This window comes from Globicephala melas, chromosome 5 (genome assembly GCF_963455315.2).
Source record: "Globicephala melas chromosome 5, mGloMel1.2, whole genome shotgun sequence".
Lineage (NCBI taxonomy): Eukaryota > Metazoa > Chordata > Mammalia > Artiodactyla > Delphinidae > Globicephala > Globicephala melas.
The window spans coordinates 138,997,808-139,015,304 of record NC_083318.1 but is presented as its reverse complement, the minus strand read 5'-3'; the positions used below and the strand labels follow the sequence as shown (position 1 = coordinate 139,015,304).

Here is a 17,497-nt window from a genome sequence, read left to right as displayed (position 1 = left end):
GGTCAGGTGTCCCACCCGGATGGAGTCCAGCGCCCCCTGGACCTGGCAGGGCAGTTGAGTAACGGGCAGATCTGGTTGACACGACGCTCATCCAAACTATGTTACTGACAATTTTAGCTCTCTCAACTAGTCTCATTGACGAAAAGTGAAACGTGATGAGCGCAGTCTTACTAGCTTTCAGTTTGCTATAAACGATGTTGAGGGCACAAGCCACAGAGGAAACGTTTATCTGCAGCACTACACTAAACAGGAGGATGCTGGCCACGAGGGCGTATTCCTTTCAAGGCGTGTGCGTTGCAAGATAGACACACACACACACACACACACACACGCACACCCTTAGTCTGCACACGCCCACCCTCAGTCTGCGCACACACACGCACACACACACGCACACCCTCCTTAGTCTGCACACACACGCACACACCCCTCCTTATTAGTAGGTGCTCCCCCCCGGGGCAGACCTCTGCATAAGAACACGTTTGGTGGGAGGACGCAGCAGCTGCATCTCCCCGCCCCAGAATTGGTGCGCGGAGCTGCTGCGGCTGCTCCGCCGTCCCTGCCGCGGCCTCAAACGAAAGCTCGTCAGCGGGAGGGGCGGCACCGCAGCCACCGAATTCCCTGCGCTGCGCGGCCGCGGATTGGTCGGGAGGCGGGGGGCGGCGGCAGCCGGGGGCTCGGCGCGCGGGCGCTGCGGGGGCGGCGTCGGGGCGCGCCGGGCGCCGCCGCTTGGGTCGCTCGGCCGAGCGGGCGCGGACATCATGGTGAGTGCTCTCGGCGCCCGGGCCGCGCGTCCCGCCGGCCGGTGGGGCCTGGCCGCCGAGGGGACCGGCCGAGCGCCGCGGACGCGCGGGGGCCCGGGGCAGCCTGGCGGCTCGCCGGCGTCCGGAGCCGGCAGACCGGAACGGCCGGGGTCGCGGCGGGGGCGACCGGTGCCCGGCTTCCCGGAGTCCACACCGCGCGCGGCCTTCCGAGCTCGGGCAGGGTGCGCGCGGCCTTCCGAGCTCGGGCAGGGGGCGCGCGGCCGAGGCGGGGGGCGCCCGTCTCAGGCGGCCGGCGGCCGGGGAGGGGGCGGGCTCGCGCCCCCTCCGGAGGCCCAGCACTTCTCGGCGGCCTGGGGGTGGGGAGCACGGTGACCGAAGGGCTCTGCGCGCGGCCGGCGCCGGGGCCGCCCTTCCCCCGCTCCCGCGCCCCCCGGCCGAGCATCGGCGGAGGAGGCAGAAGCTGGGGGCGGGGTAGCGGGCGCGGCGCCTTGCCCCGCAGCCGGTCCCTGACGCTCGGCTCTCCTTGGCCCCGCAGTACGGGTTCGTGAATCACGCTTTGGAGCTGCTGGTGATCCGCAACTACGGTCCGGAGGTGTGGGAGGACATCAAGTAAGTGCGTGCCCGCCGCCCCGCTTCCTGCCCGGGGCCGCCGCGCTCCCACGCTCGGAGCCGGCCGGGAGGGGCGGGCGGGAAGGAGCCCGGGGTCGCGCGGCCTCCGCCCCGGCGGGCGTGGGAACGCGCTGTCCGCGCCCCGGCGGCTCCCAAGTGGAGAGGCCCCGGGGATGGCGGGGCCTCGCAAGCGGACCGAGACCGGCTCGCGGGCCCTTTGCACACCTCGCAGGCACGCGCGGCAGGGACGCTTTTCCGGGCTGCGGACACTCCCTTCTGAGCAGCTGTGAGCCGAGCGCGTTTTTCCCCCTGAAACGAAGGGACACCTCTCCCGCCCCCCGCCTCTCCCGTACCCCCCCCCCCCGTCTTTTACGTCTGGTTTCTGCTGTGGTGAAGGCTGTCAGCGGTAGGAGGGCACCCTAGTTTCTGTCCAGAGCTGTGAGCCCAGTGCTCTGCACGTGCGCGGAAATACCGCAGCCACTGGGAGTTTAGACCTGCTGCAGCGACCGGGGCATCGTCCCTGTGGACCCCTGAGCGTTGCAGTCCAGCAGAGCTCTCTCCTTTTCTCCCTCTCACTCTGGTGAAATTTGCGTGTAACGTGTATGGATGACCGCAGCCAAGTCGCCACACCGACACCCAGTACTATCTGGATTTGCATCCTGAGACATCAGTGCGACTGCCACAGGCAACCAGAGGGAGAGAGGGTGTTTTCCTCTGTGGGCAGAGAACACCTTACTGTTATTCACTCTCATTGCCTGTGCTCGCGGATTTCTTTCTGTTACGTCAAGTAGGTGATGCTTTATGCTGTATGCTCCTAAATGTATTACAGCTAGTGGCAGTGAATGCCAGCAGGCTCTATCATGCAGTTCCGCGATAGTGATTTCTTCTACAGATCTGTTTCCGAGGAAATGCCCAGGATTAAATATTAAGTAGTAGAATGCAACTTTTCCTCCCCTCGGGTCTGTACCCTTGAGCATTGTTTCAGGTTCCATAAGCCACTTACGTTGCCCACGGAGCACATCTACTTATTATAAAGAGAAGTGGGGATTTGAGAGTTATGTGGTTCAATCAAATGAGAATCTAGGCACTAAAGCTTACTTTGGGATTTGAACTTTCTATCCACCTTATTAATACCATCATAATTTTTATGTTTCTTCGTAGACAGAGTTATAGAGAAAGCAGGCATCAAGAGAAGATGTTAAACAGATGTAATCTCAGTGTAGGATTGTTTTTAAGCCGCTTTCTCTGTGAAGGTATGAAAGCACCATATATATCTCCCACGTGGTAATGTCTCATCCGTAAGCTCGAAGTCCCCACATTTCCCGGTGGATGTGCGATGGCAATGAATATGTTTAGAATTTTGAGAGCACAGGATGGCTATTGTGGTGAAACAGTCGTATGTATGTTTATTGGATTTAGAACGTGTGTCTTACCCATTATCAGTTTCAATCACTGTCAAATACAGAAATGAAAAATAATACCTCATAGGGAAATGTGTCGGAAATTTAAAAATTAAAGTATCGAGTGATTTGTTTATGTTGGCTGTATTTTCCACAGAGAAGGTAAAAAAATATCTAAAAATTTACAAATCCCCTCGATGTGAGAGCTTAACTCTACCAAATCGCGCTAAGAATGTTGTTTCATTTTCCTTTAAAAAATGTATTAATTTTGAATTAAACATCAATATCGTCTAACTCATGAATTTATTTTTAAGTAGCATCAAGCAGTATCCTTCATCTGTTTAAGTGCTAATAATTTAAATCATACAAAACATCTTTTTTTTCTGGTAAAGTGAAGCAAATCATGGATCTTTTTCCTACAAAATGACCTCAAGGATCGTGTGCCCCTGCAAGAGAAATGCCATTGGTTATACTAGTGTTGGCAATCCAGGTGTTAAGTTGGGTTCTCTTTTGTCTCAGCATCCCTCTTGGGGGAGCCCATCTCGTCTTGGATATGCTGTAGTATCTGGACGAGAGAACCTTGCTGAGCTCCCTGCATGGAGGACCTCAGAACAGCTCACTGTCAGGACCCCTGAGGGATCACTGTGTGCTCCCTGGAGGAGTATTTAGAGATTCTCACTGCCGGAGGGCAGGACAGGAGAGGTTGGCAGGGTTTAAGTTTAAAATGCTCCCTGGAGATGCTGAGTCCTCCTCTGACCTCACCATCTGCTCCAGGGAGGGTTGCTGCAGTCACTGGTCCAAGATACTTTCAGGTTTACCTTTTTATGGAAACTGAATATATGAAAGAAAACGTTTTTGTCTCAGTAAATTCCAGTGTCCTCTAGCTTCCGTTTTGCTCTGTGAGAAACTGTCTAAATTGACGTTTATAAAATTTCATAGAATACTGTTTTGGTTTAGGAGGAAGTGGCCATCCATCCTTCTTCAGAAAGTATATGCCAAACATTTAAGGACAAGTAAAATCCTGAGTAACAGATTCCAGACAGAAAATCCTAAGTGGGTTAGAGCCAGAAATGCTTCATTGTAAACTCCCTACCCACTTACACTGTTACCAACAATATAACCATTTCACAACAGTTTTAAATTCCTCTTTGTAAGAAAATGAAAAATGGTCAAGACTGAGGATCAGCAAACTTTCCCTTAAAAGGGCAGAATAGTAAATGTTTTAGGTGCTTCAGGCCACGAGTCAATATTGATGATATTATGCGTACCTGTGTAACCATTGAAGGGTAACCACTTAAAAAATGGAAAAGCCACTCTTAGATCCCCAAAGAGCAGAAACCAGTGTTGGTTGAGATTTGACCCAGAGACTGTAGTTTGCACCTCTGATCTAGACCATAAATACATGTAAAAGAAGTCAAAGAGACCTCTGGACCTCAGATCTTGTTTTGTTGGCGTCCCTTCAGTTTAGACATGGCCCTTTCTGGGAGCCGTGGGTCCTAAGGGATGAGAAATACCAGTCACCATTTCAGGAAGAACATCAAGTCAGGATATACGTATTAGAAAAGCACCTAAATACTGGATTTGATGACCGTCTCTGTCACCCTGCCGTCGGCCCTGGCTGCGCTCGCTTTGCATCAAATTACTGGGTCCAGAATCTTGGTATGTGATTTGCAAGTGGAGTAATGACACTCTTAGTTGATAAATATTGGAGTGTGTTCCTTTAGAAGGCCGCCAGGAAGATGATTACTTCCCTGTGGAAAGAACGCAGACGTGTTTGGTATGTGTTGGGAGATTTATCTATAGCAGGGCAGCGGACTTTTTCATTCAGTGACTCAAACCTGCTTCCATTCTCTAGTTAAGCTTAGTTTTAAGGAGCACAGTCTAGTGTTCGGGCGGTGAGGATGGGAAAATGTTTGACATAATCCTTGCTTTCAGATCGAGTCTAGAGATATCAGGATATTTCTAATCTTATTATATCTTGATTTTTCTGCCTGTAACTCAAACATGGAAGCATTCGGCTGTTGGATAGCATGTTCTGATCTTCCAGTTTTGAAACGAATGCATCTACTTGAATTTGCTAATCACGAATTAATCATCATAGTTCATATAAGCAAATGCGTGGCTGTAAGCTGGTTATGCGACTTTCCCAGTTGCCTAAACTTTCCAAGACTCAACTCTATAAGGAAACAGATAATAACTACTATATAGGGCTGTCATATGTTGAATGATGCCTGTGAAGCGCTCAACACAGTTCTCGATAAGTAACTGTTTAATAAATGGTAGCTGTTAACGATTTTCACTCTAGATCCAGTTTTTCAGCTCGTCCCTTCCCCAGCTCCGCCTACATAAGAGTAATCCGTTGAATCCACATGCCACGTCCCTCTAAGTGTGCTGTTATTTGAAGATGCAGCATATGCTCTTTTAAAAAATCAGTAATTAGTTTGTTTCATTTTTTAGATCCCATATATAAGTGGTAACATACAGTATTTGTCTTTCATTTTCTGTAGTGCATTATTTCACTAAGCGTAATACCCGCCAGGTCCATCCATGTTGTTGCAAGTGGCATTATTCCGTCCTTTTTCGTGGCTGAGTAATATTCCATTGTGTATATCTACCGTATCTTCTTTATCCATTCCTCTGTTAATGGACACTTAGGTTGCTTCCATATGCTCTTAATCATTTTGTCAAAACAAATTAAAACCAAATAGTGGACCACATTTCGCCATGTTTTAATCAGATTTTCCTATTCCTGAGGCAATATAATTCAATTTCTATACCTTCCTATATTCTTGCTTGAGTAGGTCTTAAAATATTAACAGTACTTTTTATTATAAAAGCTGTTTAAAATTTCCAAAGTCCTTTCCTCTTTAATTTCACATGAGTGCCACAATACCCATTTGAAATAAGAAAGGCCTTTCTACCTCAATTTTTTTTCCAGCTTTATTGAGATGTAATTGGCCCATAACATTGTGTAAGGTGTATGATGTATGGATTAGATGTACTTGTAAATTGCAGAATGATTTGTTCCTCTATTGAAAGTCTTTGTGGTCAGTCTTCAGATCACCCAAACGTGGGACCTTTCAGTCCACACGACCCGCTTACTCTCAGCACCCTCATGGGCCGGGGGTCAGTTCCTCAGCCAGGCTGGCCTTTCCCGTCCAGGAGGGAGGACACCTGTGCTCAGTAGGGTCCCTCTCCGCATGCCTCACTCTGTCCTGCAAATGGAAATACTTCCCAGCTTTGAGATGGCAAGACAAATCTTACTTCTTAAGGGAAGACCTCTTTCACCTCCACAGCTGTACTTTTCCTTCATAGAACATGCACAAGTTTATAATTACTTATTTGTAGTATTATGTGATGAACAGCTGTCTTATCTCACTAAAGTCTAGCATCTATAACTAGCAGAAGCCTTCTTTCTCTCTGTATCTATCTATAATATATATATATGAATTATCTTTCATTTTTTAATTTACAGAGAATAGAGCACGTGTATATTCATCACACTCAATATTTTTTTTCTGTAACCAGGATTTATTATGTCAGAATGGTGACATCTTCAACTACTATTTAATAAAATATAAGCTCCGTTGAGATGGGCATTTCTGATATTAACAAAGGCAGAAGATGTAGCAGTAAATTATAACGTCTCTTTTTGGGAGGGTCAGCGTTCACACATGGATATAATAAAAGGATTAAGAACACTGCTGTTGGATTACCAATTTCATAAACCCCAAGACACTATTGGGTTGGATTCAGGGCAAGATTGAATCCTTTAGCAAGTGTCTCAAAGGTGCTGTTTAAAGTCAGTATCATAGACTGTAAGTAGACGTTTGTGATGCTGAAATTAAATTTAAAAACCAGATGAGAATGCTCACCAGGACCTTCAGTGTTGAATGTAACAGCTCATACATGTTGGACACTTACCATATGTTCTGCAGTAGTGGTCCTAAAAGCTTTGTACTTGTTAACTCACCTAATCCTCACATCCACCATAGAAGATAGATTTGTTCATTATTCTTATTTCATAAATAAGGGAACTGAGTCTTCAAGACTTTAAACGCCTGCCTCAAGCCACTCATTTGTCAATCATCAGAGCAGAGATTTGGACCCAGATAGGCTTGTAATGATCATATTATGTGCTTTTCCCCAAACAAGGACTTAAGGAGCTTCTCCTTTCCGATTTTCCAAAGACAGTTTAGCATGGAAACGGGCAACATATATGTGTGTTACTACTACCATCTTTGTTTTTGTTTTCACGTGCTTGCCAGGTGCTTGTGGCATGTTTTTACAGGCGGTGTTATTCAGGAACAGGACCTCTACTAAAGAAAATCAGAGCCTCAGAAATTCTGAGCAGTTTATGTAGTTTTGGAAGCGCTCTGGGCCGCTGTGCTCAGGGTCAAGGACACACAGGGCTGAGGGAGTCATTGGTGTGATGAAGCTGCTGCCGAGAGCTCCTTTGAGATGTTTGTGATTGTGTTTCCAGAGCTGGGGCAGTTTACTTAGGAGGCTGTCTCACGGCAAGCTGGACACAGCCAGAAAAAAAATACCATGATGTATCCAGAGTGGTACTTTGTCTAAATCCGTGTCACTTGTGAGAACGTGACTGTCACCGTTTATAGGGCTTGGATGAGTGAAGACACTGGCTTGAGAGGACTGACCTTCACCAACTGGAAGGGGGTCCAAGCAGGAGGCCTCTCTCCTCCAAACCCCCTAAACTAGTCTCTCCTTTGGGGATGCAGACTTTGGGAACTGGCGATTGTGCTGTTGAAAATGGAGAGGTAGTTAATGCTTCACAGCCGCTCCAAGTAAAGGGATGTAAAATTTTAATTTTCAGGTGTCATACATCGTAATTGCCTTGTTTTGTGGTGGGAGGTTTTAATTTTAATACCAGATGGACACAACCCAGCCTTGAACGTCCTTACCTCTCACTAAAATGGACCGTCCTAGGATTTATCGTCACGACGATATCTGCGTACTGTCTTTAATACAGCATGTGCTGGGATAATGGTTTTTACAGGATCTGCACCCCTGGGAGCTGTCGTTGGTCAGGTTGATCGTTTGACATGTGTTGATCTTTTCTGCCTGAGACCAGACCTTATTTTGAAACTCCCGCGTTCAGCCTGTCCCATCTAAGAATTCCCGTTTTCATACCTCGCTGGGAAGCTTCTTTACCTACTAGCCAGCAGTCTCTGTAGTATCCTAAACTTCCTTGAAAGGTGTATAATAATAGCAGGAGCTCAGTGTCAGAATATGAATTCAGTTTTGTACATTCACAGTTTGAAGATAAGGAATATCTCCGTAGGTATGGAGTTGTGAGAAATGCTGCCTGGATATTTCTGACAACTTTAAGTAAAAAAATTCCCAAGTTTGAAAACAAACTCTGAACTTCTGCCGGTAACGTGTGATTGTTTGATTTTTGGTAGGGAGTTTGGAAACACGTGGAGGGAAATGTATTTAATTCATTCATTCACTTCTTTTCAAACATGCACACATTCACAGAGTGCATGCTCTAATCCAGGTATCTGGGTTAGGCACCAGTGATTAAAAAAACAAAACCATAAAACCCCCACCATAATAAAAATAGCTGCGACCCTTTTGGGGAAAGGTAATTTGTGTAAATAAATGATCAGTTTAAATTCCAACGAATAGCCACCTCTAAAAGTAAGTAGGAAATGAACTGCTACTGGGAACATTTTTTTCACGTATACAGACTCAATTTTCAAATACTTCGTAGGGCTACACATATATAGAAGAGTTATTTCTGGTTTTGTTTCCAGGTGCAGGTTAGAGCTTTATTTTTAAAGCTCTTGGGAGAGGTGGCGCCAGTTTGGGTTTGGCTGTCTGAGGCAAGAAATCCTGTCCGCTAAGCGGCACACTCAGTGCAACTTTAGCTTAACTGCTCGGATGCTGAGTGGAAACCTCTCCCCGCGCTGTCCCCGCTTCTTCCACTCGCCGTTTCCTCGTCCTCCCGCCTTCGTCGTCTTCAGCTACTGACTACTGTCAGTTAGACGTTCGGAACATCGAATGTGGGAGGCCTTCTCCCTAGATTCGTCTGCCACCAGCACGGCCCCAGGTGGCGCGGTTCTGCCTGTGAGAGGCGAGCGCGCCCATCCTCGGGGCGGTGCGTGTGGGGTCCTTCCTCTACGGCGTGTGCAAGGCGAGACTGTGACCTGGGTTGAAAGCACTTGAGCTTCTTTCCATCTGGGTTTACTTGGTGGTCAAGGAAAGCGCCGTTTTACCTCACCCCACCTCACCTAGGCAAACTTAAAACTAAACCTTCTCTAAATATTTATTATTGTCTGCTGACCTCTTTCAGGGAGTGATGCGCCAAGTGGAAAGATCTAATGCTTAACCACCAAACACGGTTGTTAAGTGTACAGGGAAAGATAACACAGACTACGGTCAGTCACACTGTTTGGAAACAGTGGGAGACTGTAGTCGTCTGGGTTTATCCGGGGGGTCGTTACGGTCATAATGGGAAACAACAGAGTGTAATCACACACACAGCAAGATATTTGATGATAGTGTTTCATCGGTGGCCATTTGATAGATGAACAGTGTTGAATACATTTTAATCCAGTTTGCCTATGGCTTGATATGGTCTCTTTTGTCAGCTAAAAATTATTGGGGGGAAAAAAAAACATGTCCAAAGTGTTTCATTTTGGGGAAAATTTTCAATCATGTTTCTCAGAGAAGCCTGTGTTTTCCTCACATGTAAACCGCATGTAATTTAAATAACGGGGAATTATATAATTGTCTTGTGTAACGCAACATTCTAAACAAAATTGCTGCCCCAAAAATATACTCTGAATAATGAATGAGTCTGGAAAATTCGGTCAGTGTGCATGGCTGAATTTGGATAATTTAAGCACGAAAGGAACTCTACATATCAAGAAAATAAATCAAATATTGTTAGAAATGTTGTATGTGTATATTTGAGTCATCCTTTACTTTGCTTTTAAGGAGGAAAAAAAAACTTGAAAGTTATGGGATGACAAAATGAGGGATAGAGAAGTATAAGGGGATGTTACCTGAATTATGTACGGTGTTTATGTAATCCGAATAGTAGCTTACTTCCCAACCTTCCTTTCATTTGTTGGTCACCCTCTGTGATTTCAGGTAGCTGGTGAAAAAACATTTTCTTCCCTCAAAGAACAGGTACAACTGAGAGATTATTGTTATCACGACTGTGCTCTCTGGAGGCCGAAACATTTGACAACAAAGAGTCTGAACGAACCTAAGTTTACCTCCAAGTTAGAAGAAAAGCAGTGTTGGGAATTGAGAGACACTCACTCAGAATGTCTACTGGCTTCAATGGCCGTATTGCCAGAAATTAATTTTGGGGGTATGACTGCTTTGGCTCTGTAAATTCTCCTGTTCAGTGTAATGGAGCAGACCAGTCGTCGGTAAGTGTTTGCAGTATCTCCAGTTAGCTTTTACCCCGAAAAGGGAAGAGTCTGAAGAATGGGCTGCAGAACGACGTGCGTTGGGTCCAGAGAGACGAGGTCCCAGAGGTAAAAGTGTTGCCTCTGGACCCTTCGCTGAGAGGTAGCTTCAGGAAGCCTCTTGTGGTCACTGCTTAACCTTGCATACTGCCCCTCCTCCGCTGCCCTCCCCTCCCCCGTTTATCCTGATCTCCTTTCTTCTGTAGCATTTATCACCTCGTAATAAATTACAAAATGTGCATATATATCATGTAAACATAATATATAAATATGATAATACATGAATATAATGATGCATGCTCGTTGTTTGTTTCCATCTGCTGAAATGTAAAGCTCTTTGAAGGCAGGAATCTTCATCTGTCTCGTTCGTTCATCTATTAAAAGTGCTCAGAAAGGGCTTGGAGCATAATAGTGTTCAGTTATTTGTGGCAAGACTCGTCCCCCAGGGGGAGAAGGACCCAAAGGGCGACCCAGAGTTCCCAAAGATTTCTAAGACAAATGTAAATAAGGAATTCTAATCATTTTGAATAATTTATTGGAATTCAGTGTGAGATTTTTGAGAAGACGATTATTTCCTTTCATGTACTGCTGTTTAATTTATATCTCAGCCTCCCTCCCGGGAGCATGTTGGGCTGATTATTCCAGGAAGTGAAACTTAAAAGATACGGGCGCTTATTTTATTAAAGCAAGAGAAAGAAAAGAGGGAATGCATTGACTCATGGTTAGGGGATTTCTAGGGAAATGGCCATTTCTCTATTTTGTGCAAAAGAACTTTGTATTCTGTTTAACGGTTATGAATTGATGACTGTTTCTGAGAAACTGAGTTCATTACAGAAACTTATATCATTTGATTTATCTCAGTTGGAAGAAAAAGAATAGGGCATAGTGAGAGCATGAGTTAATTTGTCCTCTATTATATATTTAATTAAAATTTATTTATATTTTATTAGAAGGCCCTAAATCAGAGTCTTCAGAATTCCAATCTGTAGACCAATGCTGTTTCATAATAAAATGTTAGTGACAAAATGAGAAAAATTAGACTCTCCGTATCCTACAAATCAGTAATTTCTTTCCTAGGAATTTATTCTAGTATATATTAGAATTTAATTTAACTCTAAATCTAGAATTTTTACATAGAAATATAAATAATGCTACAAAGATATTCATCACAACATTTTGTTTGGACTTGTGAAAAAATAAAAGGAATTTAATATCTACTAAAACTTCAGTGTGCCTAACCAATGCAATTTTATGTAGTCAAGGTACAGAAAGGTATATTTATTGACATGAAAAGATGTCCGTCAAACACTTAAGTCACTAAAGGAGGTTTTAAAGCATTATGATCTGGTGTGTGTTATATACGCAATTATTTTCAAGCATAAGCAACCTGAATATACCAGCGGTGGTTGTCTCAGGATAGTGGAGGATTGTTTTAAGTTTTTCATTTCATATACTTTATATTTTTATACAGTTAGAAATTAGAATGTGTAAGTTACACAATAGCATTTATCAAAAGATAAGTAAGTGTTTTTACATTCTATTTTCATGATTTGGGAATATTTCACTGACTTTTGGTATTAAAAAGACTTGCAGTTTTGAAGATGTGTTCCTTTCACTTAACAGCAGCGTATGTTCGGCCAAGGGGAGAGTTTCACAGCTTGTGTGTAGCTCTTTGATTTTAGGCATGGCAAGCACTGCGGTCATCAGTTATACATATCAGTTATATACGTAAAATGCTTCAGCGGCTTAGAACACACTTTTGCCCTCTTCATCTCACTACAGCTGTGGAAGGTGGGGTACATTATTTCTCCCATTGTAGAAGAGAGGGTTTTAGAAAACAATTTTATTGAAGTATATATAGTTGATTTACAATGTGAATTTCTGCTGTACAGCAAAGAGATTCAGTTCTACACATATATACATTCTTTTTCCTACTCTTTTCCATTACGGTTTATCACAGGATACTGAATATAGTTCCCTGTGCTCTACAGCAGGACCTTGTTGTTTATTCATTCTGTATATAATAGTTTACATCTGCAACCCCAAACTCCCAATCCTTCTTTCCCCCGAGAGAGAGGGGTTTTAATGCTCACATGCTTTATGTGATTTGTCCAAGTTCATTCGACTAGGAAATCCTGGGCTCTGAAATTCACGTCTTCGTGCCCACCAAAATCATGCTCTTCCCCCCACGTGCACTGTTACGCGTAACCGCAGGCAAATAATTGGACTGCTCTGAAGAACACAGGGTGTTTGAAGAAATGTCCATCCTCCCTGGACCCAAGCTGTGCTGCCATTTGGAGCAGACACTGGTGTCACAGCCACGGGCGGCCACTGTGGCAGCCCCACTTCCGAGGGGCAGAAGGCAGGAGGCTGCCAGGCGGTGCGGAGGAGCACCCCCCCGCCCCACGATGTGGTGAAACATCACCCAGTTACGTTCTCCCCGAGCCGCCCGTTTTTGTGCATCTCATGTGGACGGGGTGTCTGGGACCTCGGCTGCGCTCTTCCAGGGCAGGCAGTGTTTTGAACGTGGATTTCTCCTCCCGTTTAGACACTAGTTTAAGAAAAGCTAAATCCCATCAAAATGAATATATAACCATGACCACTATTTAACTGACAACTGTGATTTCCTGTCACTAATCCTGCGTGTATTTTGAGTTACTGCACTTAACACGCTGAGGATGTGGTGGACGATGCTACCTGTCCACCGGGCACCTCAAACTTCACGTGTTTAATACAGAGCTCCGGGCCTTACCCCTTGGTCCACAGCCAGCCGTCTGTCCCAGTTCAGCCTCTGGTGGCAACATCCTTCTGGCTGCTCCGGCCAAAACCTCAGTGTCATCCTTGTGTCCTTCCCTTCTCTCACGTCCTGCGTCCGTTTCATCGGCGAGCCACGTGGAACCTTCTTGTACACCAGGATCTGGGCCACTTCCCTCCCTCCACTGCTTTCACCCCAACTCAGGTCACGGGCCTTTCTCGCCTGAATGTCCCGGTGGCCTCTAACCTGGTCTCCTTGCTGTGGCCTTGCTCTGTCCTTGCTATGACCTTTCTGTCTTTGCTCTGACCTTGCTGTGACCTTGCTGTGACATTGCTCTGTCCTTGCTGTGTCCTCTCTTTGTCCTTGCTGTGACCTTGCTCTGTCCTTGCTGTGGCATTGCTCTGACCTTGCTATGCCTTTGCTGTGTCCTCTCTTTGTCCTTGCTCTGATGTTGCTCTGTCCTTGCTGTGACCTTGCTGTGTCCTCTCTTTGTCCTTGCTCTGACCTTGCTGTCACCTTGCTGTGACCTTGCTCCGCCCTATATGCCTTCCATCCATGCTCAGTGCAGCCCTAGGATCCGTCCCCTCACTGAAGCTTCTGCTCCTCCTCCAAGGCCCTGGGCTGCCCCTGCCAGCGCTCTCACCTACTCTTCCCCCGTCCGGGGCTCCCAGGCTGCTCAGGGCTCCCTGCAGGCATGCTTCGCACTTGACTCCATTGCCAGCTTCTCAGTGATGCTTCCGGCTGTCGTACTTGAGTCCCTTACCCCCTTGCCCGGTTTTACTTTTCTCCAAACTACTTGCCATTAGTGTGTGTGTGTATGTATGTATATCTTAGTTCTATCTTAGTTTTATGCCCTTCTGTCTCCCCTCCTAGAATACATTTGTTCCAAGAGGTTGGTACTCTCTCCTACTAAAGGCTGTATCCCTAGTGCCTCTAACTGTGCCTGGCACATAGAGGGACTCAACACATATTTGCTGCCTATTAATTTCACCAAAAGTTATTTCGTGATCATATTTAATATCAGGCACGGTATTGGGCATTAGAGTACTATACAAATGTTAATCTTGTTAAAACATACTTAAATATATCATTTTTAATTTGGGGAGGGGGGATGTGAAGTAAGATCTTTGCAATCACTAGACTTTTAGGTACCTGTCACTGATTTAACCAAATTTGCCAAAAGTAAATTCTGTTCCAGATATGCAGCCATTTCTTGTATGATCATTGTAGCTGTTCTTTTATTTGTCTGTCTTCTTTTTGTTTTCTAGAAGAGAGGCACAGTTAGATGAAGAAGGGCAGTTTCTTGTCCGAATAATATACGAAGATTCTAAAACATATGATCTGGTTGCTGCCGCAAGCAAAGTCCTCAGTAAGTTAAATGTGACTCGCCACCGTAGACATCCAAAGGCATGCGTGGCCCAAGGTTGCGGTGTGAGCTGCGCAGGACGCGTGCTGCCCAGCCCCCCTGGGGCCCAGTCACGTGTAATGTTAGCCTCAGGCCACACTGAGTCCCACTACTCTTTTTACAGACTCTTTAGAGAAGAGAGGAGCTCTCTGCCCCTCCCCACAAAAAGCCATGTGTTGAGGAAGGAAAAAAAGTATTGATACTTAATGTAATAAGTTAATAACATGATAATAATTTAATGTTGCCATGTCAACAGCACAGTAATTTCAAAAGTGTAGAATAAAGAAAATATTATCTCCAAATCTCTGTTGTAATCACAGGTTTTGCTGGGTATTGGTAAAAGAAACAAGAAACTGAGGTCTGCATCAGGCAAAACTCATGCAAGGAAGGCAAAGTCCAAAAAAAAAAAAACTTCATGGACAGATTATTAAATGAGCTTTTATTTCCGAGAAAAAAAAAAAAAAAAAAAAACTTCATGGGAAAAATGTTGTTCTCAGAGTAGTATCTCGCATCCTCATGGCACTTAATTTACAGCTAGGCTACAGGTCGGATAGACTAGATGGATGGTTTTTGGCTTTGTCAAATACAGCTAGAAGAGCAAGTGCTACCTTTTGCAGGATACAAGAATTACCAAAAAAAAAGTATGGTAAATTGTTAATAATAAGAAGAAAAATATCTTGCCTTATTGGTAATCAGAATTGACACAAATGTGAAATAATTTTTATACAAATTTGGCAATTAAAAAAAATATCTAGTGTAGTCAAGGGTAGAGTTAAAGAGGAAATGGTGCACGTTTAAAATCTGTTGGTAAGATAAGAGTTTTTTCCGAGGATAATTTTGCGTCATCAGTCAAAATCTTTTAAAAAATGTTCAAATCCTTTAGAAATTTTTCTTAAAGAAATGATTAGATTTGTTAACATTAAGATTTATGGGTGTTTTCATTTCAGAGTTACTTACATTATCAAAAATTGGAAAAGCCTACATTTTGAACAAGCAGGCATTGGTGAAATAAATTGTTGCATATCTGTGTTGGATAAAATAGTGATTAAAATTGATATTAAGAAAAAATTTTAAATTTTAGGAAATATTAATAATTGAATATTAAGAAAAACACAGGGTCTTAGGGTACATACTGTATGCAACCAAGTTATTAAATATGGATATTTATATAAAGAAAAATAATTTTGCACCACAATATTATCATGTGCATTCTTGATGATTTTCAAGATCCTTCTGTATTTTTTTGGAAAAAGTAGGTTATACCTTAAGTATAAGTTTAAAAAAGCTCAAAATTTTGTCATGCAAGCTGAGAAACTGCTTTGCTGTAAGTACAGACTTACCCTGTTAACACGTCAATACGCTGTCTTCTCAGATTTCATTGTATTTTCCTGGCCAGATGTTTTTCCTGTGATCTGTTCACTCTGCACAGAAATTGAGGATATTTAACATTTTTTATTATGCACTTGTCTTCATTCCTCCCACTAACAATTTTCCATCTCTAATATATTTTCTTTCTGTTGCCTCTCAAATCTATAAACTAGATCTCAATGCTGGAGAAATCCTCCAAATGTTTGGGAAGATGTTTTTCGTCTTTTGTCAAGAATCTGGTTATGACACAATCCTGCGTGTGCTGGGATCTAATGTCAGAGAATTTCTGCAGGTGAGCAGTTTGAGGTCCTGGTGCTAAAAGTTCTGAGGTTTTGATTTTCCAGTGTAGTCTCTAGAATCCTTTTATTCAGCCAGCTGGATGAGTGTCTAACTGCTGAAATGGAATCATAGTGACATTTTTCCTAATTCACGTAAAATAATAATTATTGGATGGTCTTGAATACATTTTAGCATTTTTCCTTTAATTTTTGGTACTGATGCTGAATACTCAAGTTGTAAAGCAGTGGTCTCTGAAAGACTCAACATGTTGTGATCTTTGCAGCTGCCTTTTTAAAAATAGTTCTTTGTGCTAGTAGCTGTGGTTTTATGTATATAACGTGGGCTTACTTTCTACTTGCAAGTCACTCCGAGTTTGCGTAGCGTAATTAAAGAGTGTATCAGTATCTGTGATGTTCTACCTGAAGCTCGCTGTTTCGGAGAAAGTGCCTGCCACCAAAACAAGTTTGAGAATCATTGCTGCCGGTTACATATTAGTCAGTCTACTCTGGAGAGGAAAATAGGAAATCGTCCAAAGTCAGTCTCAGGTGCAGTCAAAGGTAAATAATGACGTCAAAGGCCTTTGTCTTCTTGTTAAAATTACCTTATTATTATTATTTTTGTATTATACTAGCAAATGACACATTAGGTGGGAGACTATTTTGGGATTGACTATCCTATTTTAAGCACAGGCACTTGTGAGACCCTCTTCTTGAAATGTGTTAACATTGAATGTTATGTAGTTGTTTGTAAAGGATGTTTCTAAACTGGCCGCTGAAAGCAGCCAGGTCTTGCTGGAAAATGATGTCAATGCAGTACTAGCTGAACCGGAGCCCAGTTTGGGGGGAATGTAAACTGCTTGCGATCCGGCTGCATTACTGATTTAACAGCCAAAATAAGGACTGTAGTGTTTAATCAAAATGGTGGTGGTTTACATAGTGACATTTTTCTTATAAACTAAAAACAGCCTTAAATCAAGATGGAAACTGGCTTGTGGTCCCTGCCATGGATTTACGAAACTACTGGTGTCCGAAAAAGCTGCCACTTTCAAACGAAGTAGCTGCCAGGAGATACTTAAATTAACCTTTAACAGGTCGTATCTAAATGGATTACTTCACATGGATTAAAGTTTGAGATGTACAAGTAGTTTGGGATTTGGGGGTTTTGAATACATTTCCATTTTTAATACTTCTGTTGACTGCTGTCACCTCAGCTAAGTTGCAGTTGCAGTTCCTCTCCCTTAATTTTAACATTGTCAGTGGCCACATCTGTGTCCACAAACGGTTTACTTTTTTTTTTTTTTTTTTTTTTTTTTACCCTTTACTCATTGTGACCGACTGCTAGGTGTGTAGTGGGACAGCAGAGGATGGGCAGCTCCGGAGGTTTCTCCTGTTCTAGAGCTGCCCTGCCCGGCAGGATGGTCTCCACGTGAACGCTCAGCCTGTGAAACGTGCTCTGGGTAAAACACACCAGGC

General features: G+C 44.0%; 1 protein-coding gene across 2 annotated transcripts in view; it reads left to right on the top strand.

The window, feature by feature from the left end:
- The first annotated feature begins 689 nt into the window (after positions 1-689).
- The window catches only part of GUCY1B1 (guanylate cyclase 1 soluble subunit beta 1), a 47,576-nt gene continuing 30,768 nt past the window's right edge, over positions 690-17,497 (top strand). The window contains exons 1-4 of one of the 2 annotated variants that reach the window (XM_030865770.2): positions 690-764; positions 1,300-1,373; positions 14,242-14,342; positions 15,920-16,038. In XM_030865770.2, coding sequence (XP_030721630.1) covers positions 762-764; positions 1,300-1,373; positions 14,242-14,342; positions 15,920-16,038 — 297 coding nt within the window. In that variant the 5' untranslated portion in view covers positions 690-761. Of the gene's footprint in view, positions 765-965; positions 986-1,299; positions 1,374-14,241; positions 14,343-15,919; positions 16,039-17,497 lie in introns of those variants that run through there. The other variant, XM_070045625.1, reaches the window with a different exon arrangement.